We start from the raw sequence: 27,167 nt of genomic DNA on the forward strand, positions 1-27,167 counted from the left end.
CCCGCCCCTCGCTGCGTGGGCACGTCGCGCCGTCCTCGCGCTCGCCGCTCGGCTGCGGCGGTGCTGAGGGAGTAGCTGACGCGGAGATAGACGGACCTGCTGAGCGGCCGAGGGTGAGTGGCCCGCGCAGTCCCTGGTCTTCCCTCCCCGGGTCCTTGCCCAGCAGAGGCCTTCTTCGAGAGCTCTAGGCTCTGCTGGCCCGCCGCGACTCGCCGCCAGCCCCGAGGGGACATCTGGGCGGGGGGTGGCCGGAAGCGGGCTCAGGTTAGCGGGCGGGAGACCGGGGGGTTGGAGAGGGGCCGTCGAGCGGGGCCTTGAGCGTCAGGCGAGCCCGACACCGTGGACGTCCTGCTGTAGAAGACCTTTGGACTCCATACCCAAGCGTCCTCTGGTGTTCCGGTGGGCACAGCCCCTCCCAGCGTCCCGACTGCTCTTGAGGAGGTGACTCCGGGGTCGAAGTTAGTGCAGCCCAGCAGTTGAGCCTACCTGTGGTCCCGGAGGACCCCGGGGCGTGGTGGCCTTCTTGGTCCGTCCCCCAGTGACTCACCTCCACCCTCACCACTGCGGGTGGGACGATCCCTTAGAATCCCTGTGGGGATTTCACGAGTGACCTCTGGTGCAGTGTGCAAGACTAGGATTCAGCCGTAGATGGAGCCGGTTGGTCTGGACCAGGAGGTCACCTGTCACCTCCAAAGCCCAGGGCTCCAGGTGACTTAATTGCCTTGTATAAACTCCCAGGACCGCCTTGCACACAGTGTTTGCACAAGGGCTCTCAGTGTCATGCCATTTAAATTGGTTCTGAGGGACCAGTTGTGGCCTGTGGCTCTTTGTCCTTACTGTGTTCTGTTGCCGGCGCCATGAACTCAGCGAGAGGGAGTGTTATTGAAAGACATAAACAGCATGTAGTGTTCAATTGAGGGAGCAATTTGCTTGCTTTTCAACCCTTTTTAAGTCCTTGAGCATTTTCTCACCTTTAAAATGAGATTATTGAGATTAGTGAAGTAAATCAACTAACATCCTGCAGGCAAGCTAATGGCACAGATGATTTAAAATCTGGTGGCTTGTCTGGACATCCTGTGCGTTTCCAGAAATGGATTAGAGATTAGAAATGGTTATTGTTTAAGTGGTCATACTGGCCTTAAAGAGTCCTGTCATGTAGAAGGAAATAAATCTATTACTGGTTTTGTGCTTTTGTATTTCTGGTGTGGCGCTAATGTTTGTAATAGTTATAAACATATAGCTATTATAAATATCATACAATTAATAGAAAGATTTTTTTTTAGTGATGGAGATTCAACATGATTAGCACGTATTTTACCACTGAACCCTCAACCCTACCCAGTGTTTTGTGTTCTGAGAAGGAAATCTTGCTATATAGTCTGCCCTCGCTGGATTTGAGATCCTTCTGTCTCAGTCTCCTAACTACGAGGATTATGAGCCAGCCTGGTCTACAAAGCAAGTCCAGGACAGCCAGCGCTTCACAAAGAAGCCCTGTCTCGAAAAACAAAAACAAAACAAAATAAAAGTTATTTAGTCCTGGCTGTCGGTGAACTGGCTGTGTAGACAGGCCTCAGCTTACAGATCCTGCTGTTTGAGCCTCCCCAGTTCTGGGGTTAAAGGCTTGTACATCATGCTGGGGGCAAGCTGTTCTGATACAGCATTTATCAGTGCTTTTAGTTTCTTTGAGGAGTGAAAAAGTGTTTACTCAGAATTTTAAACATCACAAGACACAAACTGTTTGCTAGGAGTTCCCAGTCCAGTAGGACATGTATAAGATCACTTGATAAAATTGGTAAACATTTTCTAGTAAAGTGGCTCAGCCAAACCACTGGTTTAGGGTGTGAGGAGCTGAGCATTGTAGAGTGGCATGCTCACTGGATGGCCTGAGCTCACTGGGGACATGAAGAGGAAGTCCTGTGATTCCTCCAGTTCCTTTTTTTCTTTGCTTAGAGCCGCTGAGATGCTGTTGAGTCACCAGAGTCAGGAATATGAGGACTCTGGAACCGATAAGACCATGGAGCTGCAGAGGTCAAATGTTAATTGCCTTTACTTTACACAAGTGTGTTGAAACTTGCAGACTCGGACAGTTAGCCTACCTTGATTTCTAATAGCTGACTCTTTACAGAACAGCTGGGCTTTGCATCAGTCTTACATCAGAAACTGGAATATCACCCTTCCAGAAGGCAGATCTTTTAGAAAGTAGAACTGCACAATTTAGAGTAAAATTTGTAATTGAGCTTGTCACTCCTTGGAAACAACACAAAATAGAACCCTCAAATGGTTTTCTTTGTATCTTACTGGTCATAGTTAATTAAAAAGTTACTCAAATGTATTCCTCTTTTGGAGGCTTGGGGAGCAACTAATGGGAATTTTGAAGCTGGTACAAGATATGGTGATACGGTGCTGTAATTTCAGCATTTTGAGTTGTTCAGGTCATCCTTAGCTACATAGTGAGTTTTAGGCTAGCCTGAGCTACATGAGTTTTGTTGTTGTTGTTGTTGTTCCTCACCACCAGGACAGGGTTTCTCTGTGTAGCCTTGGCTGTCCTGGACTTGCTTTGTAGACCAGGCTGGCCTCGAACTCACAGTGATCTGCCTGCCTCTGCCTCCCAAGTCCTGGGATTAAAGGCGTGCGCCACCACACCCGGCTAAGGTTTTTAATATACTGAATAATTTTTCATTTTTGTAGATGGAGAAATGATGCTATTACCATTAACAAATATTGTTATTTTATATGCATTGGTGTTCTGCCTGAATGTGTGTCTATGTGAGAGTGTCTGATCCCCTGGAACTGGAGGTACAGACAGTTGTGAGCTGCCATGTGGGTGCTGGGAATTGAACCCCTGGGTCTTCTGGAAGAGCACTCAGTGCTCTTAACTACTGAACCATCTCTCTATCCCTCCTATTATCAATTCTTGGCAATATATAGAGAGAGATTTTCTTGCCTTCTAAAAAATTATAGCCAGGTATTTGTTTTCAGACTTCTTTGTAGCATCTGAACTGGAATTGGGATACAAGATGGTCTACTTGAAAATGCTAGAGCAGCCAGGTGTGGTGGATAGTGGAGCACACCTTTAATCTCAGCATTCAGGAAGCAGAAGCAGTCAGATCTCTGAGTTTGAGGACAGCCCCAGGTACCCAGAGAAATCCTGTCTTGAAACAGCAATAAAATTATGTGTGTGCATGATGGTATGTGTGCTCTTTGAGGAGGTCAGAGCACAGCTTGAGGAACTTGGTTCTCCTTCCACAGTGAGTTCTAGGGATCAAGCTCAGGTGGTTCTTGCACTTTTACCAAATGAGCCATCTTGCTGCTCAAGAAAGAGTTTGTTTTTTGTTTTGTTGTTTTTTTGAGACAGGATTTCTCTGTGTAGCCTTGACTGCCCTGGAACTCGCTTTGCAGACCAGGTGGACTCGAACTCACAGAGATCAACCTGCCTCTGCCTCCCAAGTGCTGGGATTAAAGGCATGAGCCACCACCGCCCGGCTGAAAGAGATTTTTGTTTGTTTGTTTGTTTGTTTGTTTTGTTTTTGAGACAGGGTTTCTCTGTGTACCCCTGGCTGTGTACCCCTGGAATCACTCTGTAGACCAGGCTGGCCTGGAACTCACAGAGATCTGCCTGGCTCTGCCTCCTGAGTGCTGGGATTAAAGGTGTGGGCCACCACCACCTGGCCCTTCCTCTCCTTTTTAAAGACAGTCTCACATGGCTGGCCTGGAACTTCATATATTAGATTGGCCTCAAACTTGAGAATTGGGATAAATGTTTTCTTTTTTCTTGAGACAGGATCTCACTCAGTATGTTTGTATTCCTGGTTAGCCTGAACTCACAGAGCTCTGCCTCCTCTGCCTCTCCAGTGCTGGATTAAATGTTTGCATTACCATACCTAGCCCAAGCTTTAGTGTTTGTCTCCAGAAAGGGTTATTAGTGCTTGATGAGTCTCCCAGTCTTTGGAGCCTTTAAATGCTGCTTATTGATCTAAGGTGGAGGTTACTAAAATCATCCGTTTGGTAAATCTGAGATTGGGGCTGTGAGTCGGTGGGATTTAGAATTTGACTCTTGGTCTAGAGAGATGGCTCAGTGATTAAGAGTACTGACTGCTCTTCCAAAGGACTGGCGTTCAGTTCCCAGCACCCACATGGCAGCTCACAACTGTCTGAAACTCCAAGATTGGACATTCTCACACATACATGCAGGCAAGACACCAGTGCACATAAAATAAAATTAAAAAAGAAAAAAGAATTTAATTCTTTTTTGGGGGAGGGGTTTGGCTTTTGAGACAGGGTTTCTCTGTGTAGCCCTGGCTGTCCTGGAACTCATTCTGTAGACCAAGCTGGCCTCCCACTCAGAGATCTGTCTGTCTTTGCCTCCCAAGTGCTGGGACTAAAGGTGTGCGCCACCAACGCCCAGCTAGGATTTGATTCTTGATTACTCTTCTGGAATGAAGCACAGGCTGAGCAGAGAAGGGAATGAGCTGGACGGTTACAGGGATAAGTTGATGGGCTGCATGGTAAAAGTATCAGCAGAAGAGGGACGGAAGGATGACTGGGCGTCAGCAACTGTGTTGTCAGTTGGTGTGAGGAGACCAAGCAGGTCTTGTTATCTTCTTTCTGCGTAGGGGGGAATTAATTTTTGTCCCACGAGTGGATTTGTTCCTTCCCAGGGGAATCATGAGCCTAATTATTGACATAGTTCACAGTAACTTTAAAAGGCTCTAGGGAGGAGCAGCATAATGAGACTGCTGTCTTGTCCCTAGCTTGCCTGAGTACTCCCAGCTTCTGCTCTTTTTCCTGAGATTATTTTTAGTTTTAGGAGATACTGGTTGCACTGTAGTTTGTGTTCACTCCCACGTTTACCTGAGAGCCCAAACTACTTTTTTCTCTTTTTGTTTTTTAAGGCAGATAGGAATTCACTGTGTAGGTCCAGGCTCACTTTGAATTCATGTTGACCCTGCTCCTGAGCACTTTGTATGTGGGGGTTACAGGCATGTGTCAATTCTATACTTGAGGTTGGGTTTCTCTGTGTAGCCTTGGCTGTCCTGGACCCCCTTTGTAGACCAGGCTGGCCTCGAACTCACAGCGATCCACCTGCCTCTGCTTCCCAAATGCTGGGATTACAGGTGTGTACCACCATGCCCAGCTGACTTATTAGTACTTTTTATCTACCATATGATGTTAATCTAGTTTTAACTAGTCTTAACTAGTTTTTTTCCCCCCCAAATCTCATCTAAGCATGCATGTGACCTGAAGGATTGGTGGGTAGTGTAGTTGGAATCAGAACTGTTCTTGCAGACCTAGGACCTGCCTTGGGTACAGCTGTCTGTGTGCATAGGTGGCATGTGTAGAATGCTGCACCCTGTCGTCCTTATCTTTGAACTCTTCCTATTGCCCTCATTGGAAAGCTGCTTAAATCCAGAACAGCATTTTAGCCTTTCTTTCTAGTGACAGAGCCCATAAACATGATATTTGTTGATAGTATGTAGCAACACTTGTCCAAATAGCATAATCCCTCTCTGTAGATCCTTGATTTGCTGGCTTCTCTAGCAAGACTGCTGTGTTCTACTGGAGCTATCACTATAGCCCCTCTAAAATTTCTTTTAATTAATTAATTTTTTCTAGGTGTACATGGGACTGAGGAGGGGATGGCTGAGTGAGTAAAGTGTTTGCCATGACAGCCTGATTTCTGATCCCCAGCAGGTATGTAAAAAGGTGGTGTAGGGGCTGGAGAGATGGCTCAGAAGTTAAGAGAACTTGCTGCTCGTGGCTCACAGCTCTTGGTAGCTCCACCTCCATGGGATCTGATGTTCTATTCTGTCCCCCACAGTTACCTGCATGCTTGTACATACACGCAGACATACAGATCTTTGGAAGGAAGAGTTCGCTTGCTTGCTCATGTGGCAGCACACACGTGCAGTCCCAGTGCTGAAGAGGTGGACATAGGCAGATTGCTGGAGTTTGCTGGCCAAATCTGTGAGTTCCAGGCTGTGTGAAAGACCCTGTCTCCAAAAAAAAAAAAAAAAAAAAAAAAAAAAAGGGTGGAGACTCAATTGAGGAAGAAAATAGCTGACATATACACTTATATGTACATACACTTATATACATATGCAAACAGAGAAGGATATGTGTGAACCACTAGATGGATGAAATGTATAACATTTAGGTAGTGGCTTTGAGTGCCCATGTCCTTCTGAAATTTCAGCTTATTCTTTCTAGTAGCTAGTGTGTCCTGTCTTGAGTTTTTCTGTATACATGATAGGTTACACCATTAAGTGTTGTCATATCACTTCAACTTTTCACCACATCTTCTCTCTTCAGAAGAGGTCTGGGATTAGGACTGCAAGTGTCCACTTTAATACAATGGTTATTTTCACTAGAAAGTTCTGAAGCTATCCATGAGCATAGGCAGAGGCACTTCATTAGAATAACAGATGCTTTTCTGGGAGCTCAAGGGATTTAGGAGCCCTGTGACAGACTTTAGTCAAAAATCAAGTATCAGAGCCAGGGTGAGTTTTGTTCTTGTTGGTTGGTTGGTTTTGTTTTTGTTTTTTGAAGCAGGGCCTCTGTGTAGACCAGGCTAGCCTCCCAACTCACAGAGACCTGCCTGTTTCTGCCTTACAAGTGCTGGGATAAAGGCTTGTGCCACTATACCCTGCTAGAACCAAGCATTCTTACTATGTCATTCTCTATAAGGATTCTAGGAGCTGTGTGTATTTTAAAAATCTCAGTATCACACTGGTGTATGTACCCAGATTTTAAAGGAATCGACGTGTTAAGCGCATCTGCCTAGAGGAGCAGGGGTGTGAGCCTACTTGGAGTGTGTGAGTCTCTGAGCTGTGCTAAGTGAGCGTGTACTAAGGACAACAAAAGCCTGGTACTGTTCTTACTAGGAACTGTCAGTCATCTTGGGAAGCCCAGAACAGTACGGTTGCTGAAGGTTTAGGATTATCCTTCTGATGCTCAGTGTTTTGAGGAGGCAGGAAGTTTAAAGAGCTGAGAAATTGAAAAGGTGGAGAGCTAGAACCAGACCCACAGCGGTCAGCTCACAGGAAGAGGTGAGTGGGACAGAGACCAGAGAAAGGAGGAATCTGCAGAAGAGCACTCAAGTTGTTGAGGAAGTCCTAAAATTACATAAGGCGTGTGTCCAAGATTAGGACACAAGGTTCAGGTTAGTTTTACAGGGACCTGTGCCTGCTCGCAGACAGAGTGGAAACTTCTTCATATGAAAATGTGATTTGACTTGGAGTCTTCACCTGACTTTCAGCACAATGAAAAATGGCAAATGGCCTTCCTCCTAATATTCAGAAATGGACAGAAATCTTTTTACCTATTGGGCAAGCACTTTGTCAACTGAACTACATCCAGACTCAGACTTTTGCTTTTCACTTTTCAGCAAATTGTGGTCATTGATTTTTTTCTTTGTGGTGACACCTAATGCCTTGGCACAGTGTTCAAGGATGTGAATTTGTTGTGCAGTTGTCTTGGCTTTACCTTCTAGTGGCTGGCTCTTTCTTGAAGGAACAAATGAGAAAAGACCTTGCTGCCGTGAAGCGCATACCCTCAGAATGACTGAGAGGACACGAGGACTTGTTTTCTTTTTTTTTGGTTTTTTGAGACAGGGTCTCTCTGTGTAGCCTTGGCTGTCCTGGACTCACTTTGTAGACCAGGCTGGCCTCGAACTCACAGCGATCCGCCTGCCTCTGCCTTCCGAGTGCTGGGATTAAAGGCGTGCGCCACCACGCCCAGCTGAGAACTTGTTTTCATAAACTGATCGAGACAACGAGGACTGTCTGAGAGAGGCTGAGAAGCATTTGTTGCCATTATTGTTAAAAATTTGCCGTTGGCTGTAGAATTGGCTCAGTGTTTAAGAGCAAGAAATGCTCTTGCAGAGGACCCACGTTCAATTCCCAGTGCCCACGTGGTGGCTCACAACCATCTACAGCTCTAGTTCCAGAGGATCTGATACCCTTTTCTGACCTTTGAGGTCACCGGGCACACACATGGTACATATAAATACATACAAACAAAAACATTAATATACATTGAGTTTTTTAAAAATCTAAAAATGTTTTAAACTTAATATTATATTTTGTTTTTTGACTCAGTGTTTCCCTGAATACTAGCTGTCCTGGAACTCACTGTAGACCAAGTTGTCCTTAAATGCAGAGACCTACCTGCCTCTTTGCTGGGATGAAAGGTGTGTGTCACCACCCAGCTAATTTTTTAAAATTTGCACCTACCTTTGTCTCTGTTTCTTAACTCCCCAGGAGTCACTGGGAACACTTCTTTTTTTCTTTTTTCTTCCTGTACTGGCACATACCTCTAATCTCAACACTTGGGAGGCAGAGGGAGACAGATCTCTGTGAGTTTAAGGCCAGCCTGTTTTACATAGTGAGTTTCAGGACAGCCAGAGCTGTATAGTGAGAGCATGTCTCTTTTTTTTTTTTCTTCCTTTTTTTTCCTGTATGACCACCCCCTCCCCCAGGCAGGGTTTCTCTGTATAGTCCTGTCTTGGAACTCACAGAGATCCACCTGCCTCTGCCTCCTGAGTGCTGAGATTAAAGGCGTGCGCCACCACTGTTCTGGAATCTTTATGTTCAAGGTGATCATGTTGTCATAGTTGGTTTCAGTTTAAGCTTCTCTGCTTGGCTTGCAAAGGTAGCTTCTTTAGGTTACTTTCTACCTTGTTTTTTTTTTTTTTTTTGAGACAGCCAGGGTGTCACTGAACCCAGAGCTTGCAGTTTGGGCTAGGCTATCTTGTCGAAGAGCCTGGAATCTTCCTATTTTTCCATCTCTCCTCCCCTAGCACCAAAGTTGCACTTGCATGCCTCCATGCCCAGTTTAATGTGGGTACTGGGGAATCTCAAGTCTTCATGCAAGCACTGACCCACCGAGTAACTCCACCAGGCAAGCATTCTACTACTGGATTGTACTCCCTGGATTTTACACAGCCATCCTATATATTTGTATATTTATTTATCTTTAAAAGGTGAGGTAGGGATTTAACTTGTTGGCAGAATGCCTGCCTACTATGCCCTGAGGCTCTGGTTTTGCTCCCTAGCACTGCCTAAGCAAAACAAAAAAACAGAGGTGATTGGCATTCTCAGATTTTTCATGACCTTAACACAAAGGTCAAAGGGTGTTCAGTGTACCCTTAATCTGTGGGAAGTGAGGGAACCTATTTAAAACCAATATAACCCAGTCTTTTCCCTTTAGATGATAAATAGAAAGTACCGCATGTTTGATGCCCCCTCAAGGCCAATCTCACCTCTATTAGAAGTTTCTGTTATAAAATTCCTGCTTAAAAAATGCTTACTCTGGGCTGGAGAGATGGCTCAGAGGTTAAGAGCACTGCCTGTTCTTCCAAAGGTCCTGAGTTCAATTCCCAGCAACCACATGATGGCTCACAACTATCTGCAATGAAATCTGCTGCCCTCTTCTGGCTTGCAGGTGTTACATGCAGACAGAACACTGTATACTAAATAAACAAATCTTGTTCAGAAAGTTTTGAAAAAAAAAAATGCTTACTCCGGCTGGGCGTGGTGGAGCATGCCCATAATAATCCCTGCACTTGGGAGGCAGAGGCAAGTGGATTGCTCTGAGTTTGAAGCCTGGTATACAAAGTGAGTTCAGGACAGCCAAGGCTACACAGAGAAACCCTGTCTCAAAAAAATAAACAAAAACAAAAAACAAAAAAAGAACCCTCCTGCTTAAAAAATGCTTACTCTAGCCGGGCGTGGTGGTGCACGCTTTTAATTCCAGCATTCATGAGGCCTTTAATCCCAGCACTTGGGAGGCAGAGGCAGGAGGCTCACTGTGAGTTCGAGGCCAGCCTGGTCTACAAAGCGAGTCCAGGACAGCCAAGGCTACACAGAGAAACCCCATCTTGAAAAACCAAAAAAAAAAAAAAAAAAAAAAATCAAATCACTCCAAAAGAAAACAATTTTTCCCCCCCTAAGACAAGGTTTCTTTTTGTAGCCCTGGCTGTCCTGGACTCATTTTGTTAACCAGGCTGGCTTCAAGCTCACAGCGATCTGCTTGCCGCTGCCTCTCGCATGCTGGGATTAAAGGTGTGCGCCACCATGCCCAGCTTAAGAAAACAATTTTTTAAAATGCTTACTTTCATAGCGTATGGTGATGTATACCTATAATCCCATTTGGGTGGCTAAAGTAGGAGATTAGCAAGTTCTAGGACAGTCTGGATTACATAGTGATATGTTGTCATAAACTAGCAGGCTACACCCTAGCTAGCTATTTTCTTTATATCTGTAATTAGATTTTATTTGTTTGTATGCAAGTCTGTATATACATATGTGATACCTGTCCATAGAGGCCAGAAGAGTATTAGATTCACTGGAGCTGGAGTTACAGACAGGCCTTATGTGAGTGCGGGAAACTTTCTTGGGTTCTCTGGAAGAGCAAGCACTCTTAGCTGCTGAGCTATCTCTTCAGCCCCTCTAGATTTCATCTTGTTATCCGTTCATTGTCCTTTGCCATCAGCTATTTGAGCAGCCTCCATTTTGAAACTACCTCTTAATTCTGAAAATCATTTATTCAACAAACTCTTGATTATGTGTATGCATTATCACATATAATGATGGACGAGAAACGTGAAGTAGTAAAATTGATGCTATAAAGGATTTGTGAATAAACTTGCTTAGGAAAGATTAAATTACACAAAGTAGAATTTAGTTACAGGAACACTACCTCCTGGATGGTCGGTTTGTTAGGTTTGTTAGAAACTGTTGGAAAGTTTTGTGCCATAATTGAAGTTTAGAGTTGCTGACTTAAAACCAGCCATTAGGCCAACCCATAAACCAAAGAGCATGCTCAAGGTTAGCTCAAGGGGCAGCTCAGGGCTGCAACCATCATGAAGTCCTGGCCTGCCATTAAGTTCCTCGACTTCTCATCAGGAAAAGTATAATTCTGCCAATTGGGCAAGATGAACCTGATAACAACTCCGAAAAGAACAACACCGGTGTTCTTTTTTTTTTTCCTCTCTCTGTACAGTTGTCCTAGATTCACTGTGTAGACCAGGCTAGCCTTGAGAACTCACAGCAATTCACCTGCCTCTGCCACCAAGTGCTGGCATTAAAGGCATGTGCCACCACACCCAGCTTTTTTTTTTCTTCGTTTTTTGAGACAGGGTTTCTCTGTGTAGCCTTGGCTATCTTGGAGTCGCTTTGTAGACCAGGCTGGCCTGGAACTCACAGCAGTCCGCCTGCCTCTGCCTCCCAAGTGCTGGGATTAAAGGCATATGCCACCACACCCAGCATTTTAAAATTATGTATATATATGTCTGAGTGTGTTTGTACAGTGCCTACAGAATTGAGAAGAGGGTGTCAGATTCCTGGGAGTTAGAGTTACCAGTAGTGGTGAGTCACCCAATGTGGATGTTTGAATCTGAATTCAGTTCCTCACTAAGAACAGTATGTGCTCTTAATTGTGGAGCCGTCTCTCCAGCCCGAGAGGCTTTTTATTGTTAATAAATAAATAAATAAATAAATAAATAAATAAAGCATATACTGCTGTGTATGCCTATTCCTATAGAACATAGTTGTCCATATGGAAATCAGTGTTTATAAGAGAACACAGTTGAGACCCCCACTGCCTGAGATTTCTGGTGCCTTGCTTATTAGGTAGGGAAAAAGCATATGATGGAAGTTCAGTTCTTCTGACAGTCCCTCAAGTAAAGGCTGTACTAAGAAAGTCACCCTTTTACTCTTGATTCATCAGCTGTGCTTTATTCTCTACTATCACAGATACACAGCTGTATAAAGCAGAAACCAGCCATTGGAGTTATTTGATCTTGTTTTAGGAATGTGACTGTTAGGAAATCTTTGAATAATTCCTGGCTGTCCTGAGGAAGCATCTTATCCTGTAGAGTTGCTGATCTTACAGAGACTTTTCCCCCCTACCCTTCTTATCCTACCATTTCCAAACAGTATGCATTTTCCTTTTAACAAATTTTAAATAGATTTATTTATTAATTTTATATGTGTTTTGCCTTGCCTGTATGTATGCATATGCACTACTTACATTCCTGGTATCCACAGGGGTCACAATAGGGTATTGGACCCACCTCAACTCGAGTTAAAGATGGTTGTAAACTACTATGAGGGTGCAGGAATTGAACCTGGGTCCTCTGCAAGGGGAGCAATTGTTCTTAACCACTCTCCAGCCCCGCCAGCATACATTTTCTTAAGTACATAGGACTGCTTATCTTTTTAAATAATCAGTATACAGAGATTCTTTTTTCTTTTTTTTCTTTCTTTTTTCTTTCTTTCTTTCTTTTTTTTTTTGGTTTTTCGAGACAGGGTTTCTCTGTGTAGCCTTGGCTGTCCTGGACTCACTTTGTAGACCACGCTGGCCTCGAACTCACAGAGATCCACCTGCCTCTGCCTCCCGAGTGCTGGGATTAAAGGCGTGCGCCACCACGCCCGGCCTCGATTCTTTTTTCTTTTCTTCTTCTACTTTGTCTCTCAGCTGCTGTGATTAAAGACGTGGGCCACCACCTCATAGAGTCTGTAAATAGATCTTGTTTCTCTCAATTGCTATAGCAACTAGTGCTATAGAGATGTGGAGACCCTATTGTGACCTCTTTAGTGTAGGAATGCCCTCCGAGCCTCTGACTTTATTGTCCAGCAAGGGCTGATAGGTCTGGCTACTTCTCTCCAGGCAAGGAGTGTTGGGGTGTGCCACCTCCCCCTTTGGGACCACCTTGGGTTGCCCTCTTAAAATTATTGGCACAACCAAGGAACAGTCGTCTTGGATTATGTAACCTGAATGAACCAAGGTAAGTAAATGAGGGACAAGAAGTAGCAGCTGCCAGTCTTGTTGGTGTGTGTGTGAGTATGTGCATGTGGCAGCCAGAGGTCAACATCAGATAGCTTTCTCAGTCATTCTTTACCTTAGCCGTTGAAACAGTTCTCTCACTGAGCCTGTTGCTAGTTGATTTGGCTAGGCTGGCTGGTCAGTGAGCTCCAGGGACCTGCCTTTCTCCTCACTCTCAGAACCGAGGCTATAGATGTGCCACTGTTTTTATGTAGGTCGTATGACTCTGAATGCAGGTCCCCATTGCTTTTACCCACTAAGCTGTTTCCTCAGCTCCCAGCTTTTTATTTTTTCTTTTTAATATTCATTTACTTACTAATTACACAGTGTTCTGCCTGCATGCCAGAGGCAGGTGTCAGATCTCAGTGTAGATAGTTGTGAGCTACCATGTGGTTGCTGGGAATTGAACTCAGGGCCTTCAGAAGAGCAGTCAGTGCTCTTAACCTCTGAGCCATCACTCCAGCCCCACTCCCAGCTTTTTAAATGGGAGCTGAAGCAGTTGTTTCAAAAATCGTAGGGTGTTGAAGTTATTTTTATAAACTGTTTCTCAGGTCTTTTTTTTTTTTTTTTTTTTTGGTTTTTTGAGGCAGGGTCTCTCTGTGTAGCCTTGGCTGTCCTGGACTCACTTTGTAGACCAGGCTGGCCTTGAACTCACAGCGATCCGCCTGCCTCTGCCTCCCGAGTTCTGGGATTAAAGGCGTGCGCTACCACTCCTGGCCCCTCAGCTCATTTCTTAACCCGACTATCACACAAATAATTGAGACTCTTTTATATTTGTTTAGAATTAAGCTTTAGCTCTCTGTTACTTTGTCTTACCCCCGAGCAAACATCCCAATGATAGTTGTACTTTGTAGCTCTCCTCAGTTCCAGCTCCTTCCTTCTGATCTTCCTTGGACCTCTTCCCCTGGCTGAATCCCCTGCTTCCTCCCCTAACTCCTTCTCCCCTGGCTGGCAGGAAGTTCAGCCCTATTCTCTCTCCTGTTATCGATTGGCTGTAAGCTGCTTTATTGACATATCAGGAGGACAGTTGAGGAGTAGAGTCTATACACGTTTGGACAGGACATGAGAATTTAAACTACACAATAACCTTATGCCTACAATAGGGTCATAGTTTTCATCCTGAAACAGCAAGCTATGGTTTAGTGCCTTCTTGTAGGAGTAAATGCAGTGTGGTACAGGCTCCTGTACCTCAGTTTCCATGCAGCCTGTAGTGTGTGGTAATAGCACTCTCTCACATGCATGAACCAGTGACTATTAGTTGGGGACACAGGAAGAATCTCTTGCATTCTGAATGACTCAGGTTTAGTTCCAGAGCTGGCCTCACATTCACTTTGTAGCCAAGAATGACCCTGAGGTTTTGATATTCCTTCCTCCACCTCTGCAATGCTAGGATTACAGTGATGCACCAACATGCTCTGTTTATGCCGTACAGTGGATTAAACCCAGGTCTTTGTGCTGACCATACACTATACCAGCTGAGCTATAGCCCAGCCAGATTCCCCCGCCCCTCTTTCTGAAGCTTTCTTTATTTTTATGTGCATTGATATTTTTGCCTGCATATGTGTCTGTGAAAGGGTGCCATGCCCTCCGGAACTGGAGTTACAGACAGTTGTGAGTTGCCAGGTGGGTGGTGGGAATTGAACCTCTGGAGGAGCAGCCAGGGTTCTTCACTGGTTGGTAAGCCATCTCTCCAGCCCTGATTTTAGTTTCTTTACGGTCAGTGGAACACTGCTCAAAAGTGATTTAGACTGGTGAAGTATCCAAATCTGTCGTGCTTGTGGCCTAGTCCTCTGTCCTTCACCTTTTGCCCTGCAGGAAGAGTTTCTAAGGCTTTTCTGTGTTACTAGAGAGGAAAGTGCCTGGGACCTGGGTTTGCAAAATGACAATTTGGAGCCATCTTAGTTACACTCTTTCCCTCCAACCTCAAATGTGATCCTTGTAGGGACCGTTACCAGCTCACACCACCACAAGACCAGGTTCTCAGCACAGAGACTTATTTGCCCCACAGGGACAGAGGACAGGGAATAAGACAGACAGGAAATAGAGGATGAGGGAGAGGTAACAGAACAAAGGGCATGGGGCAGAAGTATTTGTCCTGGAAGGATGACATAGGACTACCCTGGATAGAGAGGAGACAGATGTGGCCCATAAGCAAATATCAGTTTATAATGGTAAAAGGGGAAACCCATGTTAGGATGAGGTACTTAATTAGGTGAGCCAAAGCGGGCTTTGGTTGCTGGGCTTCAATACTTTGATAGCTGGACCTTGGTAGTCAGCTGAGGAGGAGGAAGCGGCCAAATAAGGGAATGGACCTTGGTGGCTGGCTTTAGGAGTGCAGTCTAATGGTTTTTAGCAAGTCAGAGGGGATGTGGGAGGACAAGCCTGCCAGAGCCATGTTTGCCATGCTTGAGCTAGCTAGAGCCTTTTTAATTCTCAGTTCTTTTTAAAAAGTATCTTTTGGTTTTTTTGGAAACTTCATACATGGATACAGTGTATTTTGATCCTATAATTTACATCTCTTGTTTGGCTTGTTTTTGTTTTTGTTTTTTTGAGACAGGATTTCTCTGTGTAACCTTGACGATCCTGGACTTGCTCTGTAGACCAGGCTGGCCTCCAACTCACAGCGATCCATCCGCCTGCCTCTGCCTCCCAAGTGCTGGGATTAAAGGCGTGCGCCGCTGCCACCACCACCACCCAGCTCACAGCTCTTGTTTTTATGGAAGGTGCAACACTACTAATGATAGTCTTTTTGCCTGAGTGAGAAAATGAGTTGTTATTTATCCACAGGGTACATGGTTTTAAGATTGCTCAAAATTGTCAGAGCTTTTTTTTCCCCCTGGGCACCCCCAGGCTCTGTCCTCTACTCAAAATCAGAGATCCATTTGCCTCTACATCTGGAGTGCTGGGATTCCCAGCATTTTATTTTTTAATTAATTTATTTTGGTCAGAGCTTTTTCTTAATGATTATCTAGTGTTGACCTATGGTTTTTGTTTGCTTCTTTTGTTTTTATTTCCTCTAGCATTGTATCCTACACATTGTCTTTTAAAAACGCTTTTTTAAAAAAAGGTAGATAGAGCAATAGCTCTCAGGGATTTAGAGCACTGCCTGCTCTACCAGAGGACCTGAATTCAATTCCCATCACCCACATGGCAGCTCACAATTATCTGTAATTCCAGTCTCAGGGGATATGACACCTTCTTCTGGCCTCTTGAGGTACCAGGGACACATATGGTACATTGCCATACATAAAGGCAAAACACCCCTACACATTTTTTTTTTTAAATCCTTGTGAAATCATTTCAGAATTCAGTCAGAGCTTATCTTTCATTCTTCTTGTGATACTAGAATTGTTGCCTTCTTGGTCCACAGATAACATTACATGGTAGTCAGGGAGCAGGGGTGAGTCTGCTGTTACTTCATTTATTGTAGGAAAGCTCTTGTGCTCGCTGGTGTGCACTCTCTTTCTCCCCGCCCGCCCCTCTCTCTCCCCCTTGCTCTCGTGCTCTCTCTGATTCTCTTTCTTCCTGCTCTGTGCTGTAAAAAGTGAATTTAATGCCTTACACATGCTGGGCAAATAGGAAGGCTGCTTACCAGTGAATGAAAGAAAAGGAAACAAGACTGGTCCCAGGTTTCAGCACCAAATGATTAAAAAAGAAAGAGTTGGCACCTGCCTTAATCCCAGCACTCAGGAGGCAGAGGCAGGGAGATCGCTGTGAGTTCAAGGCCCGCCTGGTCTACAGAGTGAGTCCAGGACAGCCAAGACTATAAGAGAAACCCTGTCTTGAAAAACCAAGGGGAAAAATAAGAAAGAGGAAAGGAACGGAGCATGACTGCTCCTAGGTATAGGGGAGGTATATGGGAGAGTGTAGTTAGAGAGACAGGGATATCCGGGAGAGTCCAGAGTGGACATGACCAGACTGAGCTAGGCCATGTGAGGATAAGGGAGGAGGGGAGGAGAGGGGAACCAGGTCTAGCAGCCTGGAGGCCACAGGTTAAAAAAAGGGATCGGATTGCTAAATGGGAAGAGTAGACCAACCCGCTGAGCTCTCTGGGAGGACCCTGTAACAGGTTGGAGCAGGAGAGTGCTGGGAGACCCTGGCTGCCAGGTCTGCTGATATGCACCTCAGCCGCTTGTCCCAGGTTTGAAACCTAACAACCGGCACTCCAGATTACCTCAATAGTCTTTCATCCTTGCTGTCTGATTTGACAGCTCTTGCAGTTGGACATGCTAGAGATGAGGACACCTACTTTCCTCAATTAAAAAATGAGGAAGGTGGAAGGAACCTTAGACATCCTGAGCTGATGCCACTTACTGAGGTTTATAAAAGGCTGGTGTTTTTAGATTAGGTTTTTGTTAGTCAGGTCTCGCTTAGGCTGTCTGGAGCTGCCTCATTTCCCCCTTCCCCCACTATTAAGATAACAAGGATACAAGCCTGGCAAGGTGGTGCTCACCTTTAATCCCAGCACTTGGGAAGCAGAGGCAGGCGGATTTTTGTGTGTTCAAGGCCCATCTGGTCTACAGAGTGAGTTCCAGAACAGCCAAGACTACACAGAGAAACCCTGTCTCAAACAGCCAGACAAAAAAGATTACAAGGATGTACCACTACACCCCGATTTCCCCCCAGTACTGGGGGCAGAATATAGGACCTCAAGAATACTAGGAAAATGTTTTGCCTCTGCATTTAGCTTTCTTGCTATTTAGCTAGATTTGCAAGGGTGTATTTAATAAATCAGACTTAATTTTTGTCACTGGGTCCTTACTTTAACAGGATTTCTTGTCTGGTCTTGCTCTTTATCAAAAAGTTAATGGTCGTCTATTAAGTGAACTGTGGGATTGAATCTCCATAAATTAAATGAAGAAAAAGATTTCCTGAGTAATGGCAGTGCCAGAGTTCAGAGCCCTTGGGCCATTTCTTGTATAAACTCAGAAACTGTTTATCTTAGATAATGTGGTTTGCTTAGGGTGTTGAGAGGCCCTGTTATCAAATGTCAGGTAAGAGTGATTTAGCTGTCTGTTGTCCCCAGCATCTAGCACAGCTAATATCAAGCTGAGCCAGTCCACACAATGGAGTGTGGGCATTCTTTCCTACCTTGGTCACATGTCTTACCTGGAAAAGAACAGGTATTACCATTTCCTCACATTGCCACAGAACGGCTGAGTTTTCTGGTGTGACTTGTCCAGAATCATATGAATTAGCTAGATTTTTTTCATTAATTCTTTCCTGATTGTTTCACAATCTTCCAGTTGCTCTTTCTTAGTTGTTGTTGTTGTTTTTTTTTTGGGGGGGGGGGGTTGTTGTTGCTTGAGACAGGGTCCCAGGCTGGCCTTGAACTCATGTGTATCCAAGCATGACCTTGAATCCCTGATTCTCCTGCCTTCACCTCCTAAGTGCCAGCTTGTGTTACTGTGTCCAGTGTACTAAACTAAGTTGGGGTTGAAACCCAGGACTTTCCCAGTTGTTGTTGTTTGTTTTTGTTTTTGTTTTCCCCCTGAGACAAGGTTTCTCTGTTACCTTGGCTGTCCAGGATTCTTTGCAGAGCAGACTGTCATAGAGCTTGTAGAGAGCTGCCGGCTCTGCCTCGTTAGTGCTGGGGTTAAAGGTGTCCACCACCACACCTGGCTTCAGTTGTTCATTCTTTGGTTGGTTGGTTTTTTTGGTTTTTCGAGACAGGGTCTCTCTGTGTAGCCTTGGCTGTCCTGGACTCGCTTTGTAGACCAGGCTGGCCTCGAATTCACAGCGATCCACCTGCCTCTGCCTCCCCAGTGCTGGGAAGGCGTACACCACCACGCCCGGCCAGTTGTTCATTCTTACCAACAACTTTCTCAGTAAGAGATCAGCATTTGAGGAAGCATTATATTTCATACAATATTTTTATGTATAGCTTCTCATTTTAGTCCTCACAGCATATTTGAGAAGGTAAATCAATTCTTCTTGGCCTCTTTTGTGTTGAGGAAACTCAGCTTTCAGGAAATTAAGCCATACACTGCCAGGAGCCACTGAGTATAAAGACTTCATCTCTGAAACCTCAATATCTTTATTCCTAAAGATCAAGCCCTTTGTGCAGGGTCAAGCTTTACTGTCCACTCTTGAAGATAAGCTGCGTTCTAGTAACGTTCAGCAGTAAGTAGGAGTCCAGAAGTAGCTGCAGTATCCTGGCAGACCCACTCAGCATGTCCCTCCAACATCAGCTGCTGGCTCACCTGGGAAACAGATCACATCTCTGTATATCCATTTGCTACACAGAATGCAAAACTGGCCTTGGTATTTAGTTAACTCTTTTCTTTTCTGGACGGGCTTTCTCTTTGTAGCTCTGTTGCTCCTTTCCTCAGAATGAATACAAGAAGTCTTTCTTATCTTTAGCTCATCAGATGGGAAATGAACCCATCTGGTCAATAGTCCATAGGTCACACTTCTGTGTGGCAGCAGTGCTCTCAATTACCTGGCCTTGTGAAAATTTCTGGAGCCAGTCTCCATGAAGGAGAGTTTCTTTGAATAGCATCGGCTGTTTCAGGAAGTTTTGGTGCCTTCACAGTGATTTAACAGGAGCAGCAGCTTTCAGTTGGTTGTAGGTCGGCTGGTGGATCTGCAGGACCCTTTTGCTGGAAGTCTCTATGACAAGACAGGAAGTGCTGCTTCACTCAAATCAGGTGGAAAAATAGAAACCAGTAGCTGATTGGGAAAATAGCTGGCAGTACGAAAGTTACAGCGTAGCAGTCCGTTCTTAGAAAAGAGAGGCACACAGAAGTGACCTTTCTGGGACTTGTGATAGCAGAAGGGCCAAGGACTGACTTCCTGTTGACTAGTTCAGGGCAGATCTTACTTTCCAGTTTCCTTATACCATCCAAGTCCTATCTCTGGGTTTCCTCTTTACCCTTTCCTTCCCTGCGTCTCTCTCCCTTTTTTTCTTTCTAATAGGATCATCCTACAGATGGCTAAGTTGTCCAGCAAAAACCATGACTGAAGAGTTTTCCAAATTTCATCCCTATCATTGTTTAATGTAGGTACATACTGATGTAATCCATGCTGGGCCAGCATTCCACCTCTGAGCCATACTCACAGCCCTGTCTTGTTCTGTCATACCCAGTTGTAGTCAGTGGTTCGGCTTTTTAAAAAATATGAACTATTCTGTTCATATCACAGATTATCCAGCTTGCCAGAGCTGAGCTAGCATTCCATTGTTTACTGTCCTTTGAACAGCTCACTGCCCTTGGGTTTTAGGCTGTGTGATTTATTTTTTACTTTATATTATGACTTTTTATTATTACGGTACAGATTGCTATGAGCAATTTTCCCCCTAAGACAGGGTTTCTCTGTGTAGCCCTGGCTGTCCTGGGCTCACTTTGTGGACCAGGCTGGCCTCAAACTCACAGAGATCTGCCTGCCTCTGCCTCCTAAGTGCTGGGATTAAAGGCATGCACTACCCCCACACTATGAGCAATTTTTAAAGTGTGTACAGGTCAACAGAGGATTTGGAAATGCAGCTTTTCAGAGGTTGAAGGTAATTATTTCCACTGGGGCAAGGTCTTAGCGTCAGCCTAACATGGTTATTCCCTTGAGGAAGGGTGACTAGGCAACAAGAATGGGCACAGGCTGTCTCCCTCCACAGTACCCAGGGTTGGTTGTGTGCTAACTGAGCCTTCTCAGGAAGGGCGCTTCCAGACACCCTGAGGACTCGGTATTCTTCAAAGGGAATAAGTAAACTGAACTTGGAGCTTAGAAAACTATTAAAGTGGTAGACAGCAGGTTATTCGTATTTTAAAGTTAAAAATAAATGCTAGAAGGCTGAGGCAAAGCTGGAGGATTAAGACTGAAAATTGCCTGGGCTGGGAGTTAGTCATGGTGTGAAGATGTGGTTCGAGATGCTTCCTGGCCTGGCCATCATGAGGGCATACTTGACCATCCCCAGGCAGTCCACTGCATACACCAGTAGGGGCAAGGAAAAAAAGAGTTTGCCAACTTATTATATTTGTTTAAAGTTTCGGGCACTATATCTGGTCAGATATTGAGCTGTTCTAACCTGACTATGCTGGCCTGGCCTACTTCCCAGGCACATGGTTCCTTACTAGCTTCTCAGTCTCACTCTGGCACCTCCTTGTTCATCACTCCTCATGGTGACTCCTTGGTCCCCACCTGAGACCCTCTCAATCTCTCTGGACCCTAGAAGTCGGCCTTTATTCTCCCTTTATTTACACAAACTTCAGTCAAAATGTAAGTAGAAGATCTGGCATGTTGGCACATATCTGTAATGTAGCACTCAGGAGGCTGAGGCAGTAGGATTATCACAAGCTTGAGTTCAGTTTGGGCTTACAGAGCTATTTCCAAAAAGCTTAGGAGGTTCAGGGTATGTTTAAGATAAAAACTGAAGGTTAAAAACTTACTGCTCTTACAGAGGACCTGGGGTCCTCCCATCTGTAATTCCTCCAAAGGATGGGATTCAACACCCTCTTCTGAGTTCTCTGGGCATCAGGCATGCACATACATACATACATACGTGCATGCATGCAGGTAAAACACTCATACACACTAAGGTTTAAAAGCCATTAAAAAAAAAAAAAGAGGACTGTGTTGAGCACACCACCACCACCACAAAACTCTAATATGAACCTGTAGGGTTCTCCCTTTCCAAGGGCCTTTTTCTTTCCTTTTCCTTGTGTTTTGTTTTTTTTTTTCTTCTCCTTTTTTCTGGTTTTTCGAGACAGGATCTCTCTGTGTAGCCTTGGCTGTCCTGGACTCGCTTTGTAGACCAGGCTGGTCTCAAACTCAGAACGATCTGCCTGCCTCTGCCTCCGGAGTGCTGGGATTAAACGTGTTTACCATCACTGCTAGATTTCCAAGAGCCTTTTCTACAGTGCTGGACATGGAAACCCAGGGTCTCACACCGGCTAGGCAAGTGCTTTAGCCTGAGCCTCGTATGCTCCTACTTCAAGGGCTGTTCTTTTTTTTTTTTTTTTTTTTTTTGGTTTTTTGAGACAGGGTTTCTCTGTGTAGCTTTGGCTGTCCTGGACTCGCTTTGTAGACCAGGCTGGCCTCGAACTCACAGTGATCCGCCTGCCTCTGCCTCCCTAGTGCTGGGATTAAAGGCGTGCGCCACCGCGCCCGGCTCAAGGGCTGTTCTTACACCTAATTCTCTCGTAGAAAATGCTCAGTAAATAAGTACTGATTGAAGTAAAAAATTAAATTTCTTTTTCCTTGGCTCAGATTGGCCAGATATGGCTCCAGAGTTGGAATATTTGTCTTTATGAATGACTGTTAGTTGTTGCTGTTGTGCCACACTGTTCATCTAGAAGGGTCTCCAAGTGGGCTTCCCCTTTATGTACTCTAATTGCTAGAGTAAAAGTCTGTAGGGATGGAGGATGAAATTGTCATATTATAGAATATCTCCCAAGCTCAGCCTTGATGTAGGCCAAGAGAGTCATTGTCTAGCTTATTATTCCATGCTAGTACAGACTAGCTGCGGACAGTTTGCTTGTAGTTGACTCACTTGAAGGTGTCTCAGGCTTGTTGAACTGTTCTGTTCTACAGAGGAGCTGTTAGGTACAGCCTGGCTTAACTAAATTCTTGCCAACACTCTGCTCTTATTTATTTCACCTGGCAGCCCACGCAGAACTGTGTTAAAATGGAAGCCATGCATCACTTAATAAGCTAACAGCTCCTGCAGATTTTATCTTTTTTTTTTTTACTGTTGCTTTCTTCCAAACATGCAGAAAAAAACAAAAGACAAAAGATGAGAAATTTTGTGTCCCTTTTACCCAGACCTCATTTCTGCCTCATTTGCTTTCTTGCTTCACACCCCTAGATCCATCCTTCCTAAGTGCTGACAATAACTCAGAGAGCATGCCATTTACTTCTGAATACCAGGCTGTATTGCCTGAGAGCAAACCAGCATTATTGTAACTTACTGTCCACCTTCTGAGATGCTCCCAGCAATGGCAGAGCTTTGTTGTGAAAAATCATCTTGAGGTGCAGAGATGTCTCCTCAGCTAGTCACCAGTTCCTTGTATCTACAGGACCAGAGTGAGGGCAGCAGGACCTACTCAGCAACAATGCCTTCAGAGTTGGAGACCTCGGAGGGGGTAGATGAATCAGAGAAGAAGAACTCCATGACTCCAGAAAAGGAAAACCATGCAAAGTGAGTGATAGCAACTGGCTGCTTCTCACCAGGAGGGCCTAGCGCCTGTCCTGCCCTCTGTGCCAGCATGCCTGCTCAGTCTCTAGTGGTACTAGGGAATGGTCAGCAGCCCTGAGCTGTTTGGTCCCTGGCATGTTTGGTTGGCACTGCAGTGCCCATCTAATCTAGGCTGTTCCCCTCTCTTTCTCTATTCTGTTATCCAAGGAGACAGGCCAGATCCTGCTGGGAGTGCTGAGGTGGGTTTTATGATACTTATTTTTCTCTTTCTCCTCTTAAAAACCAAGTGGTGCAAGGTATGGCAGAGACAGGCAGATTTTTGAGTTGGAGCCCAGCCTGGTCTACAGAGGAAGTTCCAGGACAGCCAGGGCTACAAAGAGAAACCGCATCTCAAAAACAAAAAAACAACCCTACCTGGGCTAATAAAGAATAATGAGAGGCAAAGCTGGTTCCTTTTACAATGTCATCTTAGCAAATGTGGAATCTGAGCTTTACTCTAGGACAGGCCTTGACTTGCTAATCTCTCTGAGACTCAAATTACTGGGCCCCACTCTGCATTGTTCCTAGCCCCTCATTAGAGTCCTATCATCAGCTAAGTTATTTCTTATATCTTAAAATAATTGCTAATAAACCAATTCTCAGCATGTGGGGTGACACAATTTAATCTCTTTTCTTTTTCTTTTTCTTTTTTTTGGTTTTTCAAGACAGGGTTTCTCTGTGTAGTCTTGGCTGTCCTGGACTTGCTTTATAGACCAGGCTGGCCTCGAACTCACAGCAATCTGCCTGCCTCTGCCTCCTGAGTGCTGGGATTAAAGGAGTGCACCACCACGCTCAGGGCACTACAAATTAATCTCTTAAAACAATAAAAACTGTAGACGTTGGGCTGGAGAGAAGGCTCAGAGGTTAAGAGCACTGGCTGTTCTTCCAAAGGTCCTGAGTTCAATTCCCAGCAACCACATGGTGGCTCACAACCACCTTTAATGAGATCTGGTGCCCTCTTCTGGCATGCAGGCACACATGGGGGCAGAGTTCTGTATAAATAATAAATTTTTTAAAAAACTCTTAAAAAAAACCAAACAAACTGTAGACGCTAGACCACAGGAGAAGCAAATTTTTCTCATTCTAACAGACTGTGTTTATGGATACACAGGAACACTTTCTGGATTCCTTTGTCTTTTTTTTTTTTTTTCTTTTTTCTTTTTTTTTTCCCTCCAAGACAGGGTTTCTCTGTGTAGCCTGACTATCCTGGACTCGCTTTGTAGACCAGCCTGGCCTCGAACTCACATCAGTCTGCCTGCCTCTGCCTCCCAAGTGCTGGGATTAAAGGTGTGCACAACCATGTCTGGCTGGTTCCATTGTCTTTATGATGATACTTTTCTACCTTATCCACTTATTGGTTTAACTATCTGGTTCTGTTAAATACAAAACCAAGAGGCAGAGGCAGGTGGATCCCTAAGTACAAGGCCAGCCTGGTCTACAGAGCTAGGGCTACACAGAGAAACCCTGTCTCAAATAACGAAAAGAAAAAAGAAAAAACTAAGATCTTGGTCTCCGTCTCTCAACTATCATCTTCCCACACCTAGGCCCATCCATCCTTGTAACATCCCTAGAGGAAGGCAGCTCTTTCTAGGCTGGATTAAGTTTTGTTCTTCAGCCAGTAGATGGCCACAGAGCAAAGCACCATTCATTTGGGTGCTTACTAACATACACCGTGGATCCGGGCAGTCTTGAGACAGTAATCTTCATGTCCTCTGAGGTCTGGGGCAGATTGTCACATCTGCTTGCGCTGTGCTCACTGACAAGGCTCACCTGCTCCTGATGGCCTGAAGTACTGTCTGAGGAGCTCCTGGTTGTAGTCTGTATCTGGGGTCTAGACTGGCCTTTGCCTTTGCCTTTCAGTTCTTTCTGGAGAACTGGAAAGCATTGCTGTCTCACACACAAAACTCCTCTCCACAGAATGGCAGACCTTTCTGAGCTCTTAAAGGAAGGGACCAAGGAAGCACATGACCGGGCAGAAAATACCCAGTTTGTCAAAGACTTCTTGAAAGGAAACATTAAGAAGGAACTATTTAAGGTTTGTGCCCTTGGTCATATTGGGGTGGGTGGTGGGGTGGCTTTAGTTGGCTGAGGAAGTTGCCCTGCAGCCACTCTGAGGGAGTGAGTCAGGCTGTATAGGCCAGGAGGCGCTAACCCTGGATCCTCCAGCCTTAGCTTCCCTAGTGTGGGGACGAAAGGTATGCACCACCATGCCCAGCCCTGTATTTTTCTTGGTGTTAAGCCATGGCTGTGTGAGCCTAAATGGAGTAGCAAAAAATGTTTGCAAATATTCACTGTTGTTTTATTACAGAAGTTTCCTCAGTGTATTAGTTCATTATATTAAAAAAGGGTTGTTGGGTGGTATGTAGTGGTGGCAGCAGTAGCAGCAGCAGCAGCAGCACGTACCTTTAATCCCCACACTCGGGAGGCAGAGGCAGGCTGATCTTGTGAATTCAAGGCCAGCCTGGATTACAAAGTTAGTCCAGGACAGCGAAGGCTACACAGAGAAACCCTGTCTTGAAAAACAAAAGAAGAGTCACAGTTGGCTTATAGCTCTCCCCCACAATCTTCTATCGCACTCACAGCTGGCCACTACTGCACTTTACTTCACATACTCGGCCCTTGAGGAGGAAATGGACCGCAACAAAGACCACCCAGCCTTCGCCCCCTTGTATTTCCCCTTGGAGCTACACCGGAGGGAAGCACTGGTCAAGGACATGGAGTATTTCTTTGGTGAAAACTGGGAGGAGCAGGTGAAGTGCTCCGAGGCTGCCCAGAAGTATGTAGACCGGATTCACTATGTGGGGAAGAATGAGCCAGAGCTTCTGGTGGCCCATGCTTATACTCGTTACATGGGGGACCTTTCGGGAGGCCAGGTGCTCAAGAAGGTGGCCCAGCGGGCACTGAAACTCCCCAGCACTGGGGAAGGGACCCAGTTCTACCTGTTTGAGCATGTGGACAATGCCCAGCAGTTCAAGCAGTTCTACCGGGCCAGAATGAACGCCCTGGACCTGAATTTGAAGACCAAAGAGAGGATTGTGGAGGAAGCCAACAAAGCTTTTGAATACAATATGCAGGTACTACTGGGCACTGACCATGGAGCCTGGTCCATGGGGTGGTAACCATGGATACATGAGTTTGTTCCCTTTAGCAGCAGAGTCAAAGCCAGAGGTTTCTGAGGCTGTTGGTAGCATAACAGATGAGTTCCTACATGCTCTAGAGAAAGGTGAGGGAATCAGCCATCAGGGAATGTGGGCAGTGTGTGGCTCCCTGCAGGCCCAAAGCCCATAGCATTTGATAGGTCTGAAAATAGAGCTATCTCCCTCCCTACCATTGAGGAATGGGTAGTTTCATTTGTAGTAAAGACTAATTTGCTGAGTAGTAGGTTTTATAAGTCTTAGGTAGGGCTGATGATGCAGAAGCCATTTCTGTTCCCAGCCCTCAGGGTCAGGACAGCTGTGGATACTCAAGTAGAGTTGTCAGCAGCAGTCACCCGAGCTCCACTAAGATGTGCAGGGCACAGCTCACTTTTCTGGCTCCATGTTCAGCTGGTTTGCGGTCCCAATCTAGCTTCTCTGGGTGGTGTGTAGGATACAAATTCTGAGTTTGCCTAGTTCAGGAATGGCTCCTGATGATTTCTGCTCCTCAGATATTCAGTGAACTGGACCAGGTTGGCTCCATGCTGGCCAGAGAAACCCTGGAGGATGGGCTCCCCATACATGATGGGAAGGGAGATGTACGTAAATGCCCCTTTTATGCTGCTCAGCCAGACAAAGGTAAGTTACGGGTCCTGAATGACATTTCTGGAATGGGTGTATCATTGCCTTCCACTGATGCCCTTTCTCCTGTTGTGCTGCATGCAGGTACCCTGGAAGGCAGCGGCTGCCCCTTCCGGACAGCCATGGCCGTACTGAGGAAGCCTAGCCTTCAGCTCATTCTAGCTGCCACTGTGGCCCTGGCTGCTGGACTCTTTGCCTGGTACTACATGTGAAGGACCTGTCCTATTGTTTGCATCTTACCCCAAGTGACCTGTTCCAACCCCATCTCCACCTCTGACAAAAACTACCACCTCAGGTGACTTTTCTAATGCTGGGTTTGAGAAAACAAGCAACCAATAAAAGCCAGACACCAGAGCCTCTGCCTAGCAGCATCTTCTCTTGCCAGCCAGGTGCACACC

The 27,167-nt window shown here is 45.4% G+C and overlaps 1 protein-coding gene across 3 annotated transcripts; it reads left to right on the forward strand.

Annotated features, from left to right (window-relative positions):
- On the forward strand, positions 1-27,123 carry HMOX2 (heme oxygenase 2). Of its 3 annotated transcripts, XM_084763417.1 has the most exons (7): positions 1-113; positions 5,614-5,691; positions 22,836-22,957; positions 24,911-25,028; positions 25,576-26,067; positions 26,640-26,766; positions 26,854-27,123. In XM_084763417.1, the coding sequence occupies exons 3-7, from the start codon at positions 22,872-22,874 to the stop codon at positions 26,979-26,981; spliced, it is 951 nt and encodes a 316-aa protein (XP_084619543.1). In that variant the 5' UTR covers positions 1-113; positions 5,614-5,691; positions 22,836-22,871; the 3' UTR covers positions 26,982-27,123. The 3 variants fall into 3 exon arrangements, with proteins under 3 accessions (XP_084619543.1, XP_084619544.1, XP_084619545.1); XM_084763418.1 differs by lacking the exon at positions 5,614-5,691 and having other exon boundaries at positions 7-113; XM_084763419.1 differs by lacking the exons at positions 1-113; positions 5,614-5,691 and adding an exon at positions 12,651-12,787.
- Positions 27,124-27,167: the final 44 nt, after the last annotated feature.

Source organism: Acomys minous (assembly GCF_964271855.1).
Source record: "Acomys minous genome assembly, chromosome: 16".
Taxonomy (NCBI): Eukaryota; Metazoa; Chordata; class Mammalia; order Rodentia; family Muridae; genus Acomys; species Acomys minous.